The sequence below is a fragment of the Limulus polyphemus genome, unplaced genomic scaffold (genome assembly GCF_000517525.1).
Source record: "Limulus polyphemus unplaced genomic scaffold, Limulus_polyphemus-2.1.2 Scaffold3324, whole genome shotgun sequence".
Classification (NCBI taxonomy): domain Eukaryota; kingdom Metazoa; phylum Arthropoda; class Merostomata; order Xiphosura; family Limulidae; genus Limulus; species Limulus polyphemus.
In genome coordinates this window covers 34,382-47,283 of record NW_013668934.1, presented here as the reverse complement: position 1 = coordinate 47,283, position 12,902 = coordinate 34,382, and the positions used below count along the sequence as shown (strand labels likewise).

Below are 12,902 nucleotides of genomic sequence, written 5' to 3'. Positions count from 1 at the left end.
TTAATCTACCAGTTTTACTACTGTTTGTTTATTGTATTAATCAAGTTAGTCACCAGTTTTACTACTGTTTGTTTATTGATTAATCAAGTTAGTCACCAGTTCTATTCCTGTTTATCTATTGATTAATCAAGTTAATCACCAGTTCTATTCCTGTTTGTTTATTGATTAATCAAGTTAGTCACCAGTTCTATTCCTGTTTGTTTATTGATTAATCAAGTTAATCACCAGTTTTACTCCTGTTTATCTATTGATTAATCAAGTTAATCACCAGTTCTACTCCTGTTTATTTTCATTAGCTTATTTTAATTTTCAAAATTTCTTCATCATTATGTGAGGTGCATTTTTGCCTCTATCTGTATAACCAGCTGACATTATTAATACACTCAGGTGATTGTACTGTGCTCTTTAACCTCAACTGTTAGAGAAGAATTTGTATGAGAAATCTTTGTTTTCAAACTGTGAAACTTGTTATTATAAGCCTAAAGGGTGCCATGTTAGCATGTTCCTAGTGTTATAACCTGAATAATTTCATCTTGTTGGATTCTTCACATCACTGTTCTATCTGTTTTTTGTTTTTAATAGCCTAAAGGGTGCTCTATTAACATGTTCCTAGTGTTATAACCTGAATAATTTATCTTGCTGGATTCTTCACATCACTGTTCTTTCAGTTTTTGTTTTAATAGCTAAAGGGTGCTCTATTAACATGTTCCTAGTGTTATAACTTGAATAATTTATCTTGTTGGATTCTTCACATCACTGTTCTTTCTGTTTTTTGTATTTAAAACTTTGAGCTGCCTGGTTACTTACACATTCATTGTCTGTGGTTTTATTTTTCTCATATACACGAGAGTTCTTTACTTACTAAAACCTTAAGTACCTAGAAAAAATGGTTCATTGATTTTCTTATCCTCCCGTTCATTTTCTATAGTTTGTTACCAGTTAAAACTAAAAAACAGCTTGTTAACTTTGATGTTATTTAGTTTGCATTAACTTTCTGTTGTGCTTGTGACAACCTTTTGATACCTTGAGACAACAAAATGTGTATGGCATCACTGATGAGTTTGTTTAAAATACTTATTTAATGAGATTTTCTGACTTAGTTACATTTTCAGCAACACCTGCCAGGTACAATGTCCAATACCACTTTATGAAACTGTAGTTCATTTGTTATTGTGACATGTGATTACAGCTCAGATATGATCTTTTATCAGTCCCAATACTAATCTAATAACTCATGTAAAGACCTATTTTAACCTTCCTTGGTGAGTCAGTAGTTAGTTTACAAACTTACAATGATAAAATTTAGGGTTTGATTCCCCACTGTGGGCAGAGCTCAGAAAAACTGCTTGAAGAAAAGGTTTAAGTAAAGAAAGTGTTATGTTTGGCAAAGGAAAACGTAAACTCACGTACACGTAGAGACATGGGATTCCACAAAGGAAAACGTAAACTCACGTACACGTAGAGACATGGGATTCCACAAAGGAAAACGTAAACTCACGTACACGTAGAGACATGGGATTCCACAAAGGAAAACGTAAACTCACGTACACGTAGAGACATGGGATTCCACAAACAAGCAGGAAAGTGCAAGGGTTCTCAAAGATACCAACATATAAAGTGATTCAAGTAAATGAAACGTACAGAAAAATGGGAACATAAATTAAACTTAAAACCCTTTCTGATAAACAGCTACAAGTAGTGGTATAACTACAAAAGTTGGGCCCTACATTTATTCCCTTTCTTGGCAATTCTTAAGTTTATCTGGCCCTTCAGGACCCCCATGCAATGTAGGAAACTAAAGCAGAGATAGCATTTACATTAGAGATGTGCCACGTAATCAGCATGCAATTGGTACCTGGCCTAATTAACCACAATTTCTGTTAATATAATTGGCATCAGTTGCTATGGGAAGATATATAGATGAGAAATTGAACTTTTTAAATAATTTCACTTGTAGAAATACTTAGATTTCAAAAATAAATAAAAAAATAAAGTGCAATTTAAAATCTGTAATAGTTTTATACAACAATGCACATTAATTGTTGACCAAATGAGGTAACTAATAATAATCTTCCTTAAAATATTTCATTGTTATGGTTGCTAGGATTCTCCACCAAATGGATTGAGGAGAAGAGAAATTTGAGTGTTGACTGTTGAGGCAGTTCAAATAGTTTTCTGTTTGTGGAGTATTTTGTTTTAAGTATTCAAGACTTTGTGATAGTTAAGTAATGAAAATAGAATAAAAATTACACCATAGATGATTCTACTTTCTCCATCAACTCACCACATAAGGTACTTTGCATATCAATGTGTCTGAAAACAAACAAGTTGCATGAAATGGGAACATAATTATAAAATATTTTGAAAGAGGTGGAGGCATGAATAATTTACTTGCATTCTTGAAATGTCCTTGAGGGTGCTTCAATCTATTCTGGTTATTATAATAGTATTGGGATTAATAATGAATCCAAACTGGGTTTAAAATACCTGTGTCTCGGTAATAAAAAGGATTATGACACTTACGACGAACAACATTGTTTATTTATTTAAAAAGGGACACAGATAAACGTTTTGTAATTCTACAAATTCAGTCTTCAGTATCTGAAACAAAATACCAACAATTTACAGCAGCACTTGTCCATCGTAAAACTTACAATGCTACATTTAACAGTTATTAAAAAAACAAAAAACTCGAGAACATTAAGTAAAGAGAGAAGTTAGAACATAAAAATTAGGAGTAGCATCAGTATTATTATACTTATTAAAAAATGTACAATTTAAATGTTCTTTAGGGTTGGAGAATGCTGTTTGCTGTGGAAACCATTTTTTAGGGTTGATTATTATATGCGATTGGAACTACTGTTCTGCTTGAAGCTGTTCTTGCATGTCAACAACAGACTTTACATCTACTGTAAATTTAACTTTGGAAAGATCTGTAAAATGGTCAAGATTGATGAATGAGTGAAGAATGCATTGTTTTTAACTGGATGATTGACTTGTGAATAAAATCCTCTTAAATTCAGATTATTGTACTTTTGTTTACTCACTATAGTGTAATCAGTTTTTGGTTAATTCGACAGGCAGAAGATTTTAAGAATCATTTAAGATTGTACGTAGAAAAACTGGAAGAAGAATTATTTAGAAAAGAAAGAGAGTTTACAATTCAAAAGAAAAAGTTAGAGAAGGAAAAACTTCTCCTTCAGGTAAAACAAAGAATGTATTGATTAGAAGGGGTAATATTTTGTTTTTGCCAGATGGTTGCAGACTAAAATTTATATACATATTTGCGAAGTTATAGGTTGCTTACAACTCTACTTGTTATTATTTACTTCAAAAGGTTTTAGTTTTGGAAATAATTAGGAAAGATTCCCTAATGCTTATGCCATTTGGATGTGACATTTGACTTGCTTTATTCTAGTGCTTCTATTACTTATCTTCAAAAACATTCGTCAAGAATTACATCAAAAAATGATGTTGTAAGTTGCTTTAATTTATGCTAGTTTTTGCATGTGTTTGTAGTTTTTCTATCGTATTTTCTTCATGCATCCATTCAAAGACTTTCACAAATCATTTGCAAAAATAACACTTGCATGATTATCAGCCGTTACCAGATTTAGTTACCATAACTTCCTTATTCTTAGATTTTAGCTAATAGCGAGCTTGTATTTTAAACATAACTATTCATGCATAACTAAGTTTTCATGAATAATAAATACAAAAGTAATTTTTAAAAAATGTTCCTAGTCATGTGGCGCAGATATTGAGTGTATAGCTGCAAATGTAACAGTTGATATTTGAATAAATTAGGGTTTTCACACGTTTTTCATAGAACTCTCCAAACTTTGATGTACACTTTTGTATGATTATAGCTTAATCGTACTTTTAGTTTATCCACACAAAAAAATTATATAGTTAAAATTGGTAACCTACAAGACTTAAAGAATATGGAAAACTTGTTATATGTCTGTAAATGAACTTGTCTTTGCAGTATGGTTTGTTAAAGTACATATCTTACAACTTATGTTATATAATGTTAAAATTTTACTGTTATTAGATACTTTAAGTAGTCATAATCTTTCTTAAAAAACAGTTTTTGAAACAAAAGTTAAGCATAAAATATTGATGTAAAAATGGTTCATATTTGTTAATGTAGGATGAAATCAAATCACTGAGAAAGGAACTTTCCAAGGTTTTGGAACAACAAGCTCACTTTAAAACAAAAGAAAAGAAAACAAGAAACAATGAACCAATGAGAGAATTGTATGAGAAGCTAGATAACGTACGTGAGCATTATCAATAAAACTAGTATTCATAATTTTTTTATTGAAACAGGTACCTCAAAACAGCAATAAATTTATTTTTTAAAAGCATGTTTTATTCTTTATGGTTCATATTATGGAACTGAAAACACTTTTAAAGTTAGATGACCTCATCATCTTTTTTTATAACCGAATGTGCACAGGGTCAGTTCAATGGACCGACATCATGTTGGAGTAGGAATGTTTACTATAATTCCGAATTTACTACACATATCTCTGCAATTGTGGTAAGCTTTTAGTAAAATTTACAAGTCTGTTGTACACAAAAGATCAGATTACCTTAGTATTTGTACTCAAGAATATATCTTTGAAATAATGATGTCAGTTTGACTCAGACTCTGACAAGTTGGAGTGTAAGGTGACATTTGTGGGAGGAATAAAAATACTTTTGTCTATTGTACAATTTGCATATGGGTTTTTGCATAACCTCTAGAACCTACAAAATACATATCTACAGTTTTCTTTGTTATCCCTGTATATTTACCACAAACTGTTTCTAAATCAGCAGTGTAGGGTAAAATGAATAGTTGATAACCTTAACACCAAATACATAATACTGTGTTGAATGGCACTTTGTAAAATGCTATGGCATGTGAACTTTGACCCCACCCGTACACAAAGGGTTAACAAATAAATATTCTATAGTCAAATCTATTCTGTCATTTAGTTCATTACCAATGCCAACTTTAGCCGAACATTGCAATGTTCCTGTATGAGGTAACAATGATTTGAACTCTTTTTTTTTTTCTATCACTAAAAATATTTAGAAATTAAAAAGTATAGAATTACAAAAGTCTTGTTTTTGAAGTCAATAATTTTTAGTTAAGTAGAAAAAAAAATCCAGAAGGTAAACCATTATTGTGTTAACCTATCTAAGTGTTGTAACTGTGTCAGTTTCTTTGTTATGCCGTTTTTAGTCAGTTGATTTGTCTCATTTTTATAGAATTAGAAAAAAAACAAGTATTTTGATTTGCTAAACATAATCTGATAGCAAATAATGTACAGCACTGTTTATATTGGCTAAATGAACATAGTCAAATAAACCACTTTTGGAAAAAAATTTATTAGCACAAAGACTAGGAAACTAGTTTTTACATTTTTGTGTGTACTCTACAGTTGTACACAGATTAATGTGTAGGACTGAAGAAGACACATGAAAGTGCCAAAACATTCTTTGTGGTAACATTTTGTTCCAAAAGTGGTTTATTTTTCTACATTCATAATCTGGTACTTAACCTTTTAAAGTTTTTCAAAACCCCCAAAAATACAGTTTATTAACTTGCATCTTGTTTTGCCCACAATACTTAAAAGGGCAGGCACAAGTTTGAGTAGAGTATTCTTCATTTGAGGCATTATGGGTAATGTCATGAGATGGTCCCTTTGTGGTTCGTAATTGTTACATAAGCAAACTTCAGGTGCTGAAGAATAGGGGGAGTTGAAACATCACTTAATTGTTCCCATCTCTTTAAGCCCAAGAGACTTTTTTTTTCTGCACTTGACTGATATTGGGCTGCTTTGGCAACTACACTTTGCTCAATATTTTGTCTCTTTTTGGGATAACCACGTAACCAAGGTAACTGGCTGCAAAGAGTAGCAGATGCTCTTGTGTAGTTGATTGTTTTTCATATTTGGATACCTTTATCAATGAAATGAAAAGAGAAATTCCAGGGAATGTTTGTTTACCAAAATATCCTTTTGAAAGTTAATAAGTTAATAATTATCATGTCTTGTAATGGTGTATTCTCTTGTAATTTGTTTGATATGTTTACTAAATTACTGCTCACTTACTCTTCAGGATTTAGGGACAATGGAAGATTAAAGTAATTAGTTTACTTTACAAAAAGTTTTAAAGGCAATCTTTAAAAGTTTTTTTTCTTGAAAACAGTATTTTCTGATCCATTCTTTACTATATCTTTAAATACTCTACTAGGAACTGCATGTGTTAATTAATAATTAAGTTATTTTGTTGAAGGAACATGCAACTGAAACTGAATTGGAAAAGAAACTAAAAGCTCAACAGCTGCAGCTAGAAGAAGTGAAGAGAAACACTGAATATGTAACTAAGGAATTCCAAATGTATGTCCTTATTAAAACAATCATAAACCTCTCTAGTTTTTGTTGAATCATTGTACGAGTACTTCATACCCTTTTGTCTTTTATTTCTCTAAAGCAATGGAATAAAGTAAATATGACTTGTGATTATTTTAGATTTTATTTTATTTATTGTGGAATGTATGTTTTAATGATTACTACATTTTAGAGTTTTTTGTAATACCATGATTTAGCTTGTTATTCCATTTTTGCCTTTGTGTAGATTTTTATTTTAATGTTGTTGTTTTTTTTGTCAAAAGCTGATATCTTCTCTTTAAGTAGTTTTTACTTGATTGTTCACTTAATGACAGCTTCGGTGAGATGTTGTACTGACTTTAGGCCATATTTTTACTTGATTGTGAGATGTTGTACTGACTTTAGGCCATATTTTTACTTGATTGTGATGTTGTACTGACTTTAGGCCATATTTTTACTTGATTGTGAGATGTTGTACTGACTTTAGGCCATATTTTTACTTGATTGTGAGATGTTGTACTGACTTTAGGCCATATTTTTACTTGATTGTGAGATGTTGTACTAACTTTGGGCCATATTTTTACTTTGGTTTGGAGTGTCTTTTACATCATAATTTTGGTTATGTGGATAATTCATTCATGCTCAGCATTGTGATATTAGATGTGAATTTAGTGACTGGAGTCTGGATTCTCAAGGTCCTAAAGCTACACTCCCCCTCACCCCTACATCCTCTTCAGATGTTTGTGTTTTTCTAGTATTATTTATAACCAGATTCAGACATTACCTGAGCATCTTCACCTGTGTTTGGCTTCAACTCGTGTTCAGTCTCTTTTTTTTCTCCTTCCTGCTCAGTTGGTTTGTTTGTTTTCTGAAAAGCTAAAGTATTTGAAATAACTCCCTCTTTCTCTCATGGGTAGTTTTTGTTTTTCTGACCTATGGTAGATGCTAGAGAACAGATTTAACTGAATAGTGTCGTTACTACCCGTTGTCCATGTTTCTTTTCGTTTGTAACTGGAGTCAGTACTACTGCTTGTCTTCACCAATCTCTACCATTGGTTCTTTCAATATCTGCTACATAACAGGCCTCAAATAGGACTGAAGTCTTCTATTAGTTGTTCCACATCAGTTTCCTGAATTTCTCCAGATTGGCCTCTTCAATTTTCCTTTATTGGACATCTTTTACAACCTCTCTTAATTGCACATTTAATGCTGTGTGTTTGGGCTTGGTCAAAATATATGTCACTACCTTTTACAGAGTTACATTCAATATTTAAGTAAACAACCTTATTATCAATGTATATCAGTAAACTTGACATTGAAAGTTAGTTGGTAATTGAAATTTTTATATTATTTAACTTTTAATTTCATAAGGAAATGTTTAAATAAAGTTGTCAAACACACCATAGAGAACCATCTCTTCTCATACTTTTCAAGGCATTTATCTAAATGATGTGTCCTTATTTGATGGACATGTTTATAACCAGTAGAGAGTTTTCCCCTCTACAGAAAACTCGTTATTCCTTTCAGGTGGGCATACATAGACAGACAGCCACAAATTTCATGCATTTTTTTTTTTTGTTGTTCAGCCAAATAAATGATCATTGTTTTAGGACATTCTTTTGTAGTTTCATGTTCTAAAATTCATCTTTGAAAGCTACCTGAATTATTTTTTGATCAAACAACATAGAAAAAAAAATTAGGTTTACTGAAGCATGGCAGGCATCTGAGTGCAAATAACCTCAATGTTGAAGTAAGTGCTAAAGCTGTTGTTTTTATTTATAATATTTTATTGTTATACATATTTTTAACAAAAGCATCAGAAATGTAAAAATTAGAAACTTGTTAGATTAGATAATAAAATTTAAATTTAAAAAAGCTTCACAAGATTGGGTGTGGTATGTGAGTTGCATGGCTCTAACCCGATTGTTTGTTTACCCTAAGCTCTACCACAGTGACTTTTCGTGTACAGTGAGGGTTCAAAGTACATTAATAAAACCACAAAATTGAAAGAAATCAATTTTGGAAAAGTTAGAAGCTGATGTTGTTAAGGCAAATAGTTGTAAATGTCTCTTACAATCTGGAGTCATTCTGGGAAAAAAAGAAGGCAATGTTGATTTTATTTCATAATTTTCAACTTTTTATTGCATGTAAATTGCTAATTTTGCTACAGTTAGTGTTAGGGTAGAGAAAATAACAGATAATATAAAGTTTTAGCAAAAATAAATATTTGATATTCATTTAGGAGGTTTTTGCAAATGAACTATGAAGCTGTATGATGAAAAGAAGACTGACATATAGACTTGTAATGTTTAATAGAAGATATACCTACTGTGTTAAAAGTTATGTATAGTTTTGTGGTTACAAGGTCATTCAAAATGACCAACCTTGGACCCTACCCTTGCTCAACGACTAATTTCACAACACCCCCTATAATGAGTGTAATAGGGCCTATTGGTTCTAAAGATCTCAAACTTTGACTAGTCAAACCAAAGTATTCTTCTCCACATAAAGGTTGTCCAAGTTTTTTGGGTTTTTGCAAACTTATGTCTCTTCTGTTTGTTACCTTTCTGGAATGTGTGTTTTCTTGCTGCAGTGCACCCATTCAGCCCTTGATGCAACTGTTGAAGGGTCAACTTTAGCACCAGTAGATTTTGAAGTTCTGCAGTGACACAGCTGCTAGATTTACATATGTCTCTGAATGAAGTAGCCTATGGTACTCAATATTTGAACTGAAAATCTTAGGTGGTCTTCCGGTTTTTGAAATAAATAGTACCAATATCTTTGCATCTTTTAACTATTTTGTGAACTCTTTGTTACACTTTTTGCAGGAGTTTCCCATCATTATTTATAGTTATTCTTACTTCATCAGAAACTGTGCATCTTGAAGTCATATTTCATACTTGAAAGTACAACAGTTATGTAAGTGACAGACTAAAGGTATTTAAAGAAATAAGGGTTTGACATTATTACTATATTTCACCGTGAAGTTTGTGTGTGTGAGAAGATGTATTGTTTTAAGTAGAAAACTTGAGAAGATGTTTGAAGAAAATGCAAGGAAAGATATGATGTTGAGAGCAATGGAAAATAAGCTCAGTGTTTTGAATGCAGAGAACCAGCAGCATTTACGGAAGCAGAACACAGGTAAATGCTGTAACACTAAGATTATGCTCATATTATGTAATATCTTCTGCCATCTTTGATTTTTATTGTACAATTTTTTGCTTTCATTCATCATAAATCTTAAAAAAAATGAATATCTGTTTTTATCCACTTTTTTTTTAAAGAAAAGTTATTGTTTGTAATCCAAGCTTTGCATTGGTGAAATTCTAAGTAGTGACTTGAATTACCATTTAAATTGAGGGTATTTCATAAATGCGTTACGTCCAAATTGGATACTGGTTTAATTATAGACTTTGTGAAAATTACAGTTTAATTACAATTAAAAAACTTAGTGGCCATACTGAATTCTTCTATCAAAAGATTGATTTGTACAGTATTATAATTTCCTCTTTTTTTACTATACAATTTGAGTTAACCTATGTATTTTGCATATGTGTTTTTGAGTTGACTTACCAATGACATAGTTTTCTGTTATCAGACAAAAAAAAAGACAAAAACTTTGCCTCTCTAAAGTACATGAGCAAAGTTTTTGTCAACACTTAAAGAAAGACTTAATTCAATAACAAAAGTTGTGAACTTTCAGTAAACTTTCTTTAAACGTGGATGGTAAAATAGATACAGTAGTTATTCCTGTGTGAAAGATCTATTATTAGTAACTTCCTATATTTAGGAATAAAATGCATTTTGATTTGTGAAATACCTTTGCTTTAACTTAAAAGTATCATGTGAGTAGTGTTTGGACCTTATATGGCTTTTAACCCATCCACTGTAGCTGGAACGTATATTTCCCAGTGTTCCCGCCCCCTCACACTGTGATTGGGACAAATGTTTCTCATTGTCGACGCTGTTTACACCTTCTTCTGCTGGGTCCAGGTTCATCATCTTGACTATCATCAGTAGATGAAGATCTAACATCCTCTTGTCTCTGCCTCTTCATCATCATGCATTTGAACACCACTTGACTCACTTTCACTATTTTCTAAGTTATCTGAGTCAAGGACATCAAGCATATTTATATAGTAATTAGGGTTACTTACTTGCCGCTCTAGCGATGCGGGCACGGTCAGCACGCAGGTGTCGTACATTCTACTTGGGCACATTGTTGGTTATTGAAGGTCTGAGTGGAAAACATTGAGGGAAACCATATATCAGTCAACATTAGGTGGGATGCCAGTAAATACTTTCCAACTCATTTTAATCCCATACGTCACATGTGGCAATTTTGAATGATAATGGGAAACATTTGTCCCAGTTGCAGTGTGAGGGGGTGGGAGCACCAAGAAATATACATCCCAGTTGCAGTGTGAGGGGGTGGGAGCACCAAGAAATATACATCCCAACTGCAGTGGATGGGTTAATAGGTTAACAGTTGCTTATGAAATGTTGTTATTATCTGATTATTTAACAATATTAAAGTGTAGCTAAATTTTATTTATGATATTTTAAGTTATTTTTTATTATTGTTGATGAGAAGAACTTGATTAAGGAGGAGATGGCTCTGATTATACTCTTTCTTGGAATATTAATAATTCTTCATTGAAACACAAGGTTATTTTAATTTTGGAAGTTAGTTTATTGTAACAGGAAATTTATGTTACATTTATGAATTTTACAAATAAGTAGCTTATTTTATTTTTAAGATGTTTGACTTTTTAAGGCTTTCATTATCATAAAAGTATAATTTAGTATGCATGTGCTTTTTTATTAAGTTTTTATTTAATAGATCTTGAGTGACAATGAAGAACAACCAAAAAAATCAATCAATTACTGTTAAATTTTATCATAAAAATACTATATTAAGTATTTTATTTTTCCAATTTTCAACTTTTTGAGCTAAAGAAATGTGGTTCATTAAAATATTTTCTTTCATTGATATTCTAAAAACAATTAATTACTAGCATCATATCTAAACTGATACATGTTAAACAAAAGGAATATATACATATATATATGTTTCACAAGTTTTATCTCAAGTTAATGAACTGTAAGATTTCTTGAAACAGTTAAAAATTACAAGTTACTTAGAGGCTCTTTCAGATTAGATTTAAATTTTATTCATCTCGTTGTTTAAGTTAATTTTAAAAAAATATTCTTATAATAACTTTTCAGTAGTTGGCCAAGACAGACTTGAAACAAGTATAGACAATCATAATGGAAACTTTTGTGCTCTTGATGGAACCTCGAAACAACACCAACTCAAATGCTTAAAAACAGAGGTACTGTTATGATTTTAGATCAGTTGTTTAATAATTTCATCCACTGTGTATGATATGATATGAAATATTGATATTATTCATGCTAGTTTTAACTTGACAAATCCAAACAGTTTTTATTATAAACATGAAATTAATACTTAGTTCAGATACCAGGGATTGAAACTAACTTTTATGGCCATTATCAAATGTTTGTCCAGTTTCTTTAACCAAGTCACCATGAGCTTGTATTTTTCAGATGTTGAATACACACCTGCATATCAAATTCTAAAATCTAAGTAATAATAATAATTCTGAGTATTTCAACACACTTTAGCCCAATGCCACTTAGCACAGGAGAGTAGGAATGATTTTTTTCTTAAGAGAGTAAACACTATATCCTTGAAATGAAAAGTTGTTAAATTCATGTTACTCTCACGTATACCACTGAACTCAAACTTGTTTTCGATTATAGATGTCAACACTGAAATAATCACTCAGAGAACAACATATTGATATACTTATAGATAATATAACTAAGGGCATGTTAATCCTTCTACCTCAGCAACTTTCCTACAGCAACAAAGTATTGGTTTCTCTGATAAACTAAGCTTACAGTATTTATAAAAATACAAACAAATCCTGATTAACTAAGACATTTCTTAAAGGAAGCCAATTAACATAACATAATGTTTCGGGATAACATGAGACCTATTGGCCCATTTTGGCTGTCCCATCCTCTGAACTAAACTGAAGCTATTATAAAAAAGTCTTAAAGCCAGCCCTTATCATTCATATAATTATCAAACTTTAATTTGAACTCATATAAACTTACTGCCTCCACAACTTTCGAAGGCAACCCATTCCAAAAGCCAACCACCTTCTCCAAAAAATAAAACTGTCTTAACTGAAGATGACTCCTACCTTGCCAAAATTTATATTTGTTTCCGCTAGTCCTATTGTTTTCATCATTAAATATGAAAAGATGATGATGCATCAACACTATCAATTCCCTTTACAATCTTAAACACCTCAATCAGATCCCCTCTAACTCTTCTTTTTTCAAGAGAAAACAATCTGAAAGATTTCATCCTCTCCTTGTATGACAACCCCAGGCAACATTCTAGTAACACTTCTCTGAACCCTTTCCAACAATTCAATGTCTTTCCTAAGGTAAGGAGCCCAAGACTGACCACAATATTCC

The 12,902-nt window shown here is 31.4% G+C and overlaps 1 protein-coding gene across 5 annotated transcripts in view; it reads left to right on the top strand.

Moving 5' to 3' along the window:
- The window catches only part of LOC106469144 (golgin subfamily B member 1-like), a 50,913-nt gene that overhangs the window by 16,370 nt on the left and 21,641 nt on the right, over positions 1-12,902 (top strand). For 3 of the 5 annotated variants that reach the window (XR_002612810.1, XM_022397573.1, XM_022397575.1), the window contains exons 4-8: positions 3,081-3,203; positions 4,154-4,279; positions 6,292-6,395; positions 9,409-9,527; positions 11,616-11,722. Coding sequence is in view for 4 of the 5 variants with exons in the window: in XM_022397573.1 (XP_022253281.1) it covers positions 3,081-3,203; positions 4,154-4,279; positions 6,292-6,395; positions 9,409-9,527; positions 11,616-11,722 (579 nt within the window). In the remaining variant the exon portion in view is untranslated. The remainder of the gene's footprint in view (positions 1-3,080; positions 3,204-4,153; positions 4,280-6,291; positions 6,396-9,408; positions 9,528-11,615; positions 11,723-12,902) is intronic. The other 2 variants (XM_013929607.2, XM_022397574.1) reach the window with 2 other exon arrangements.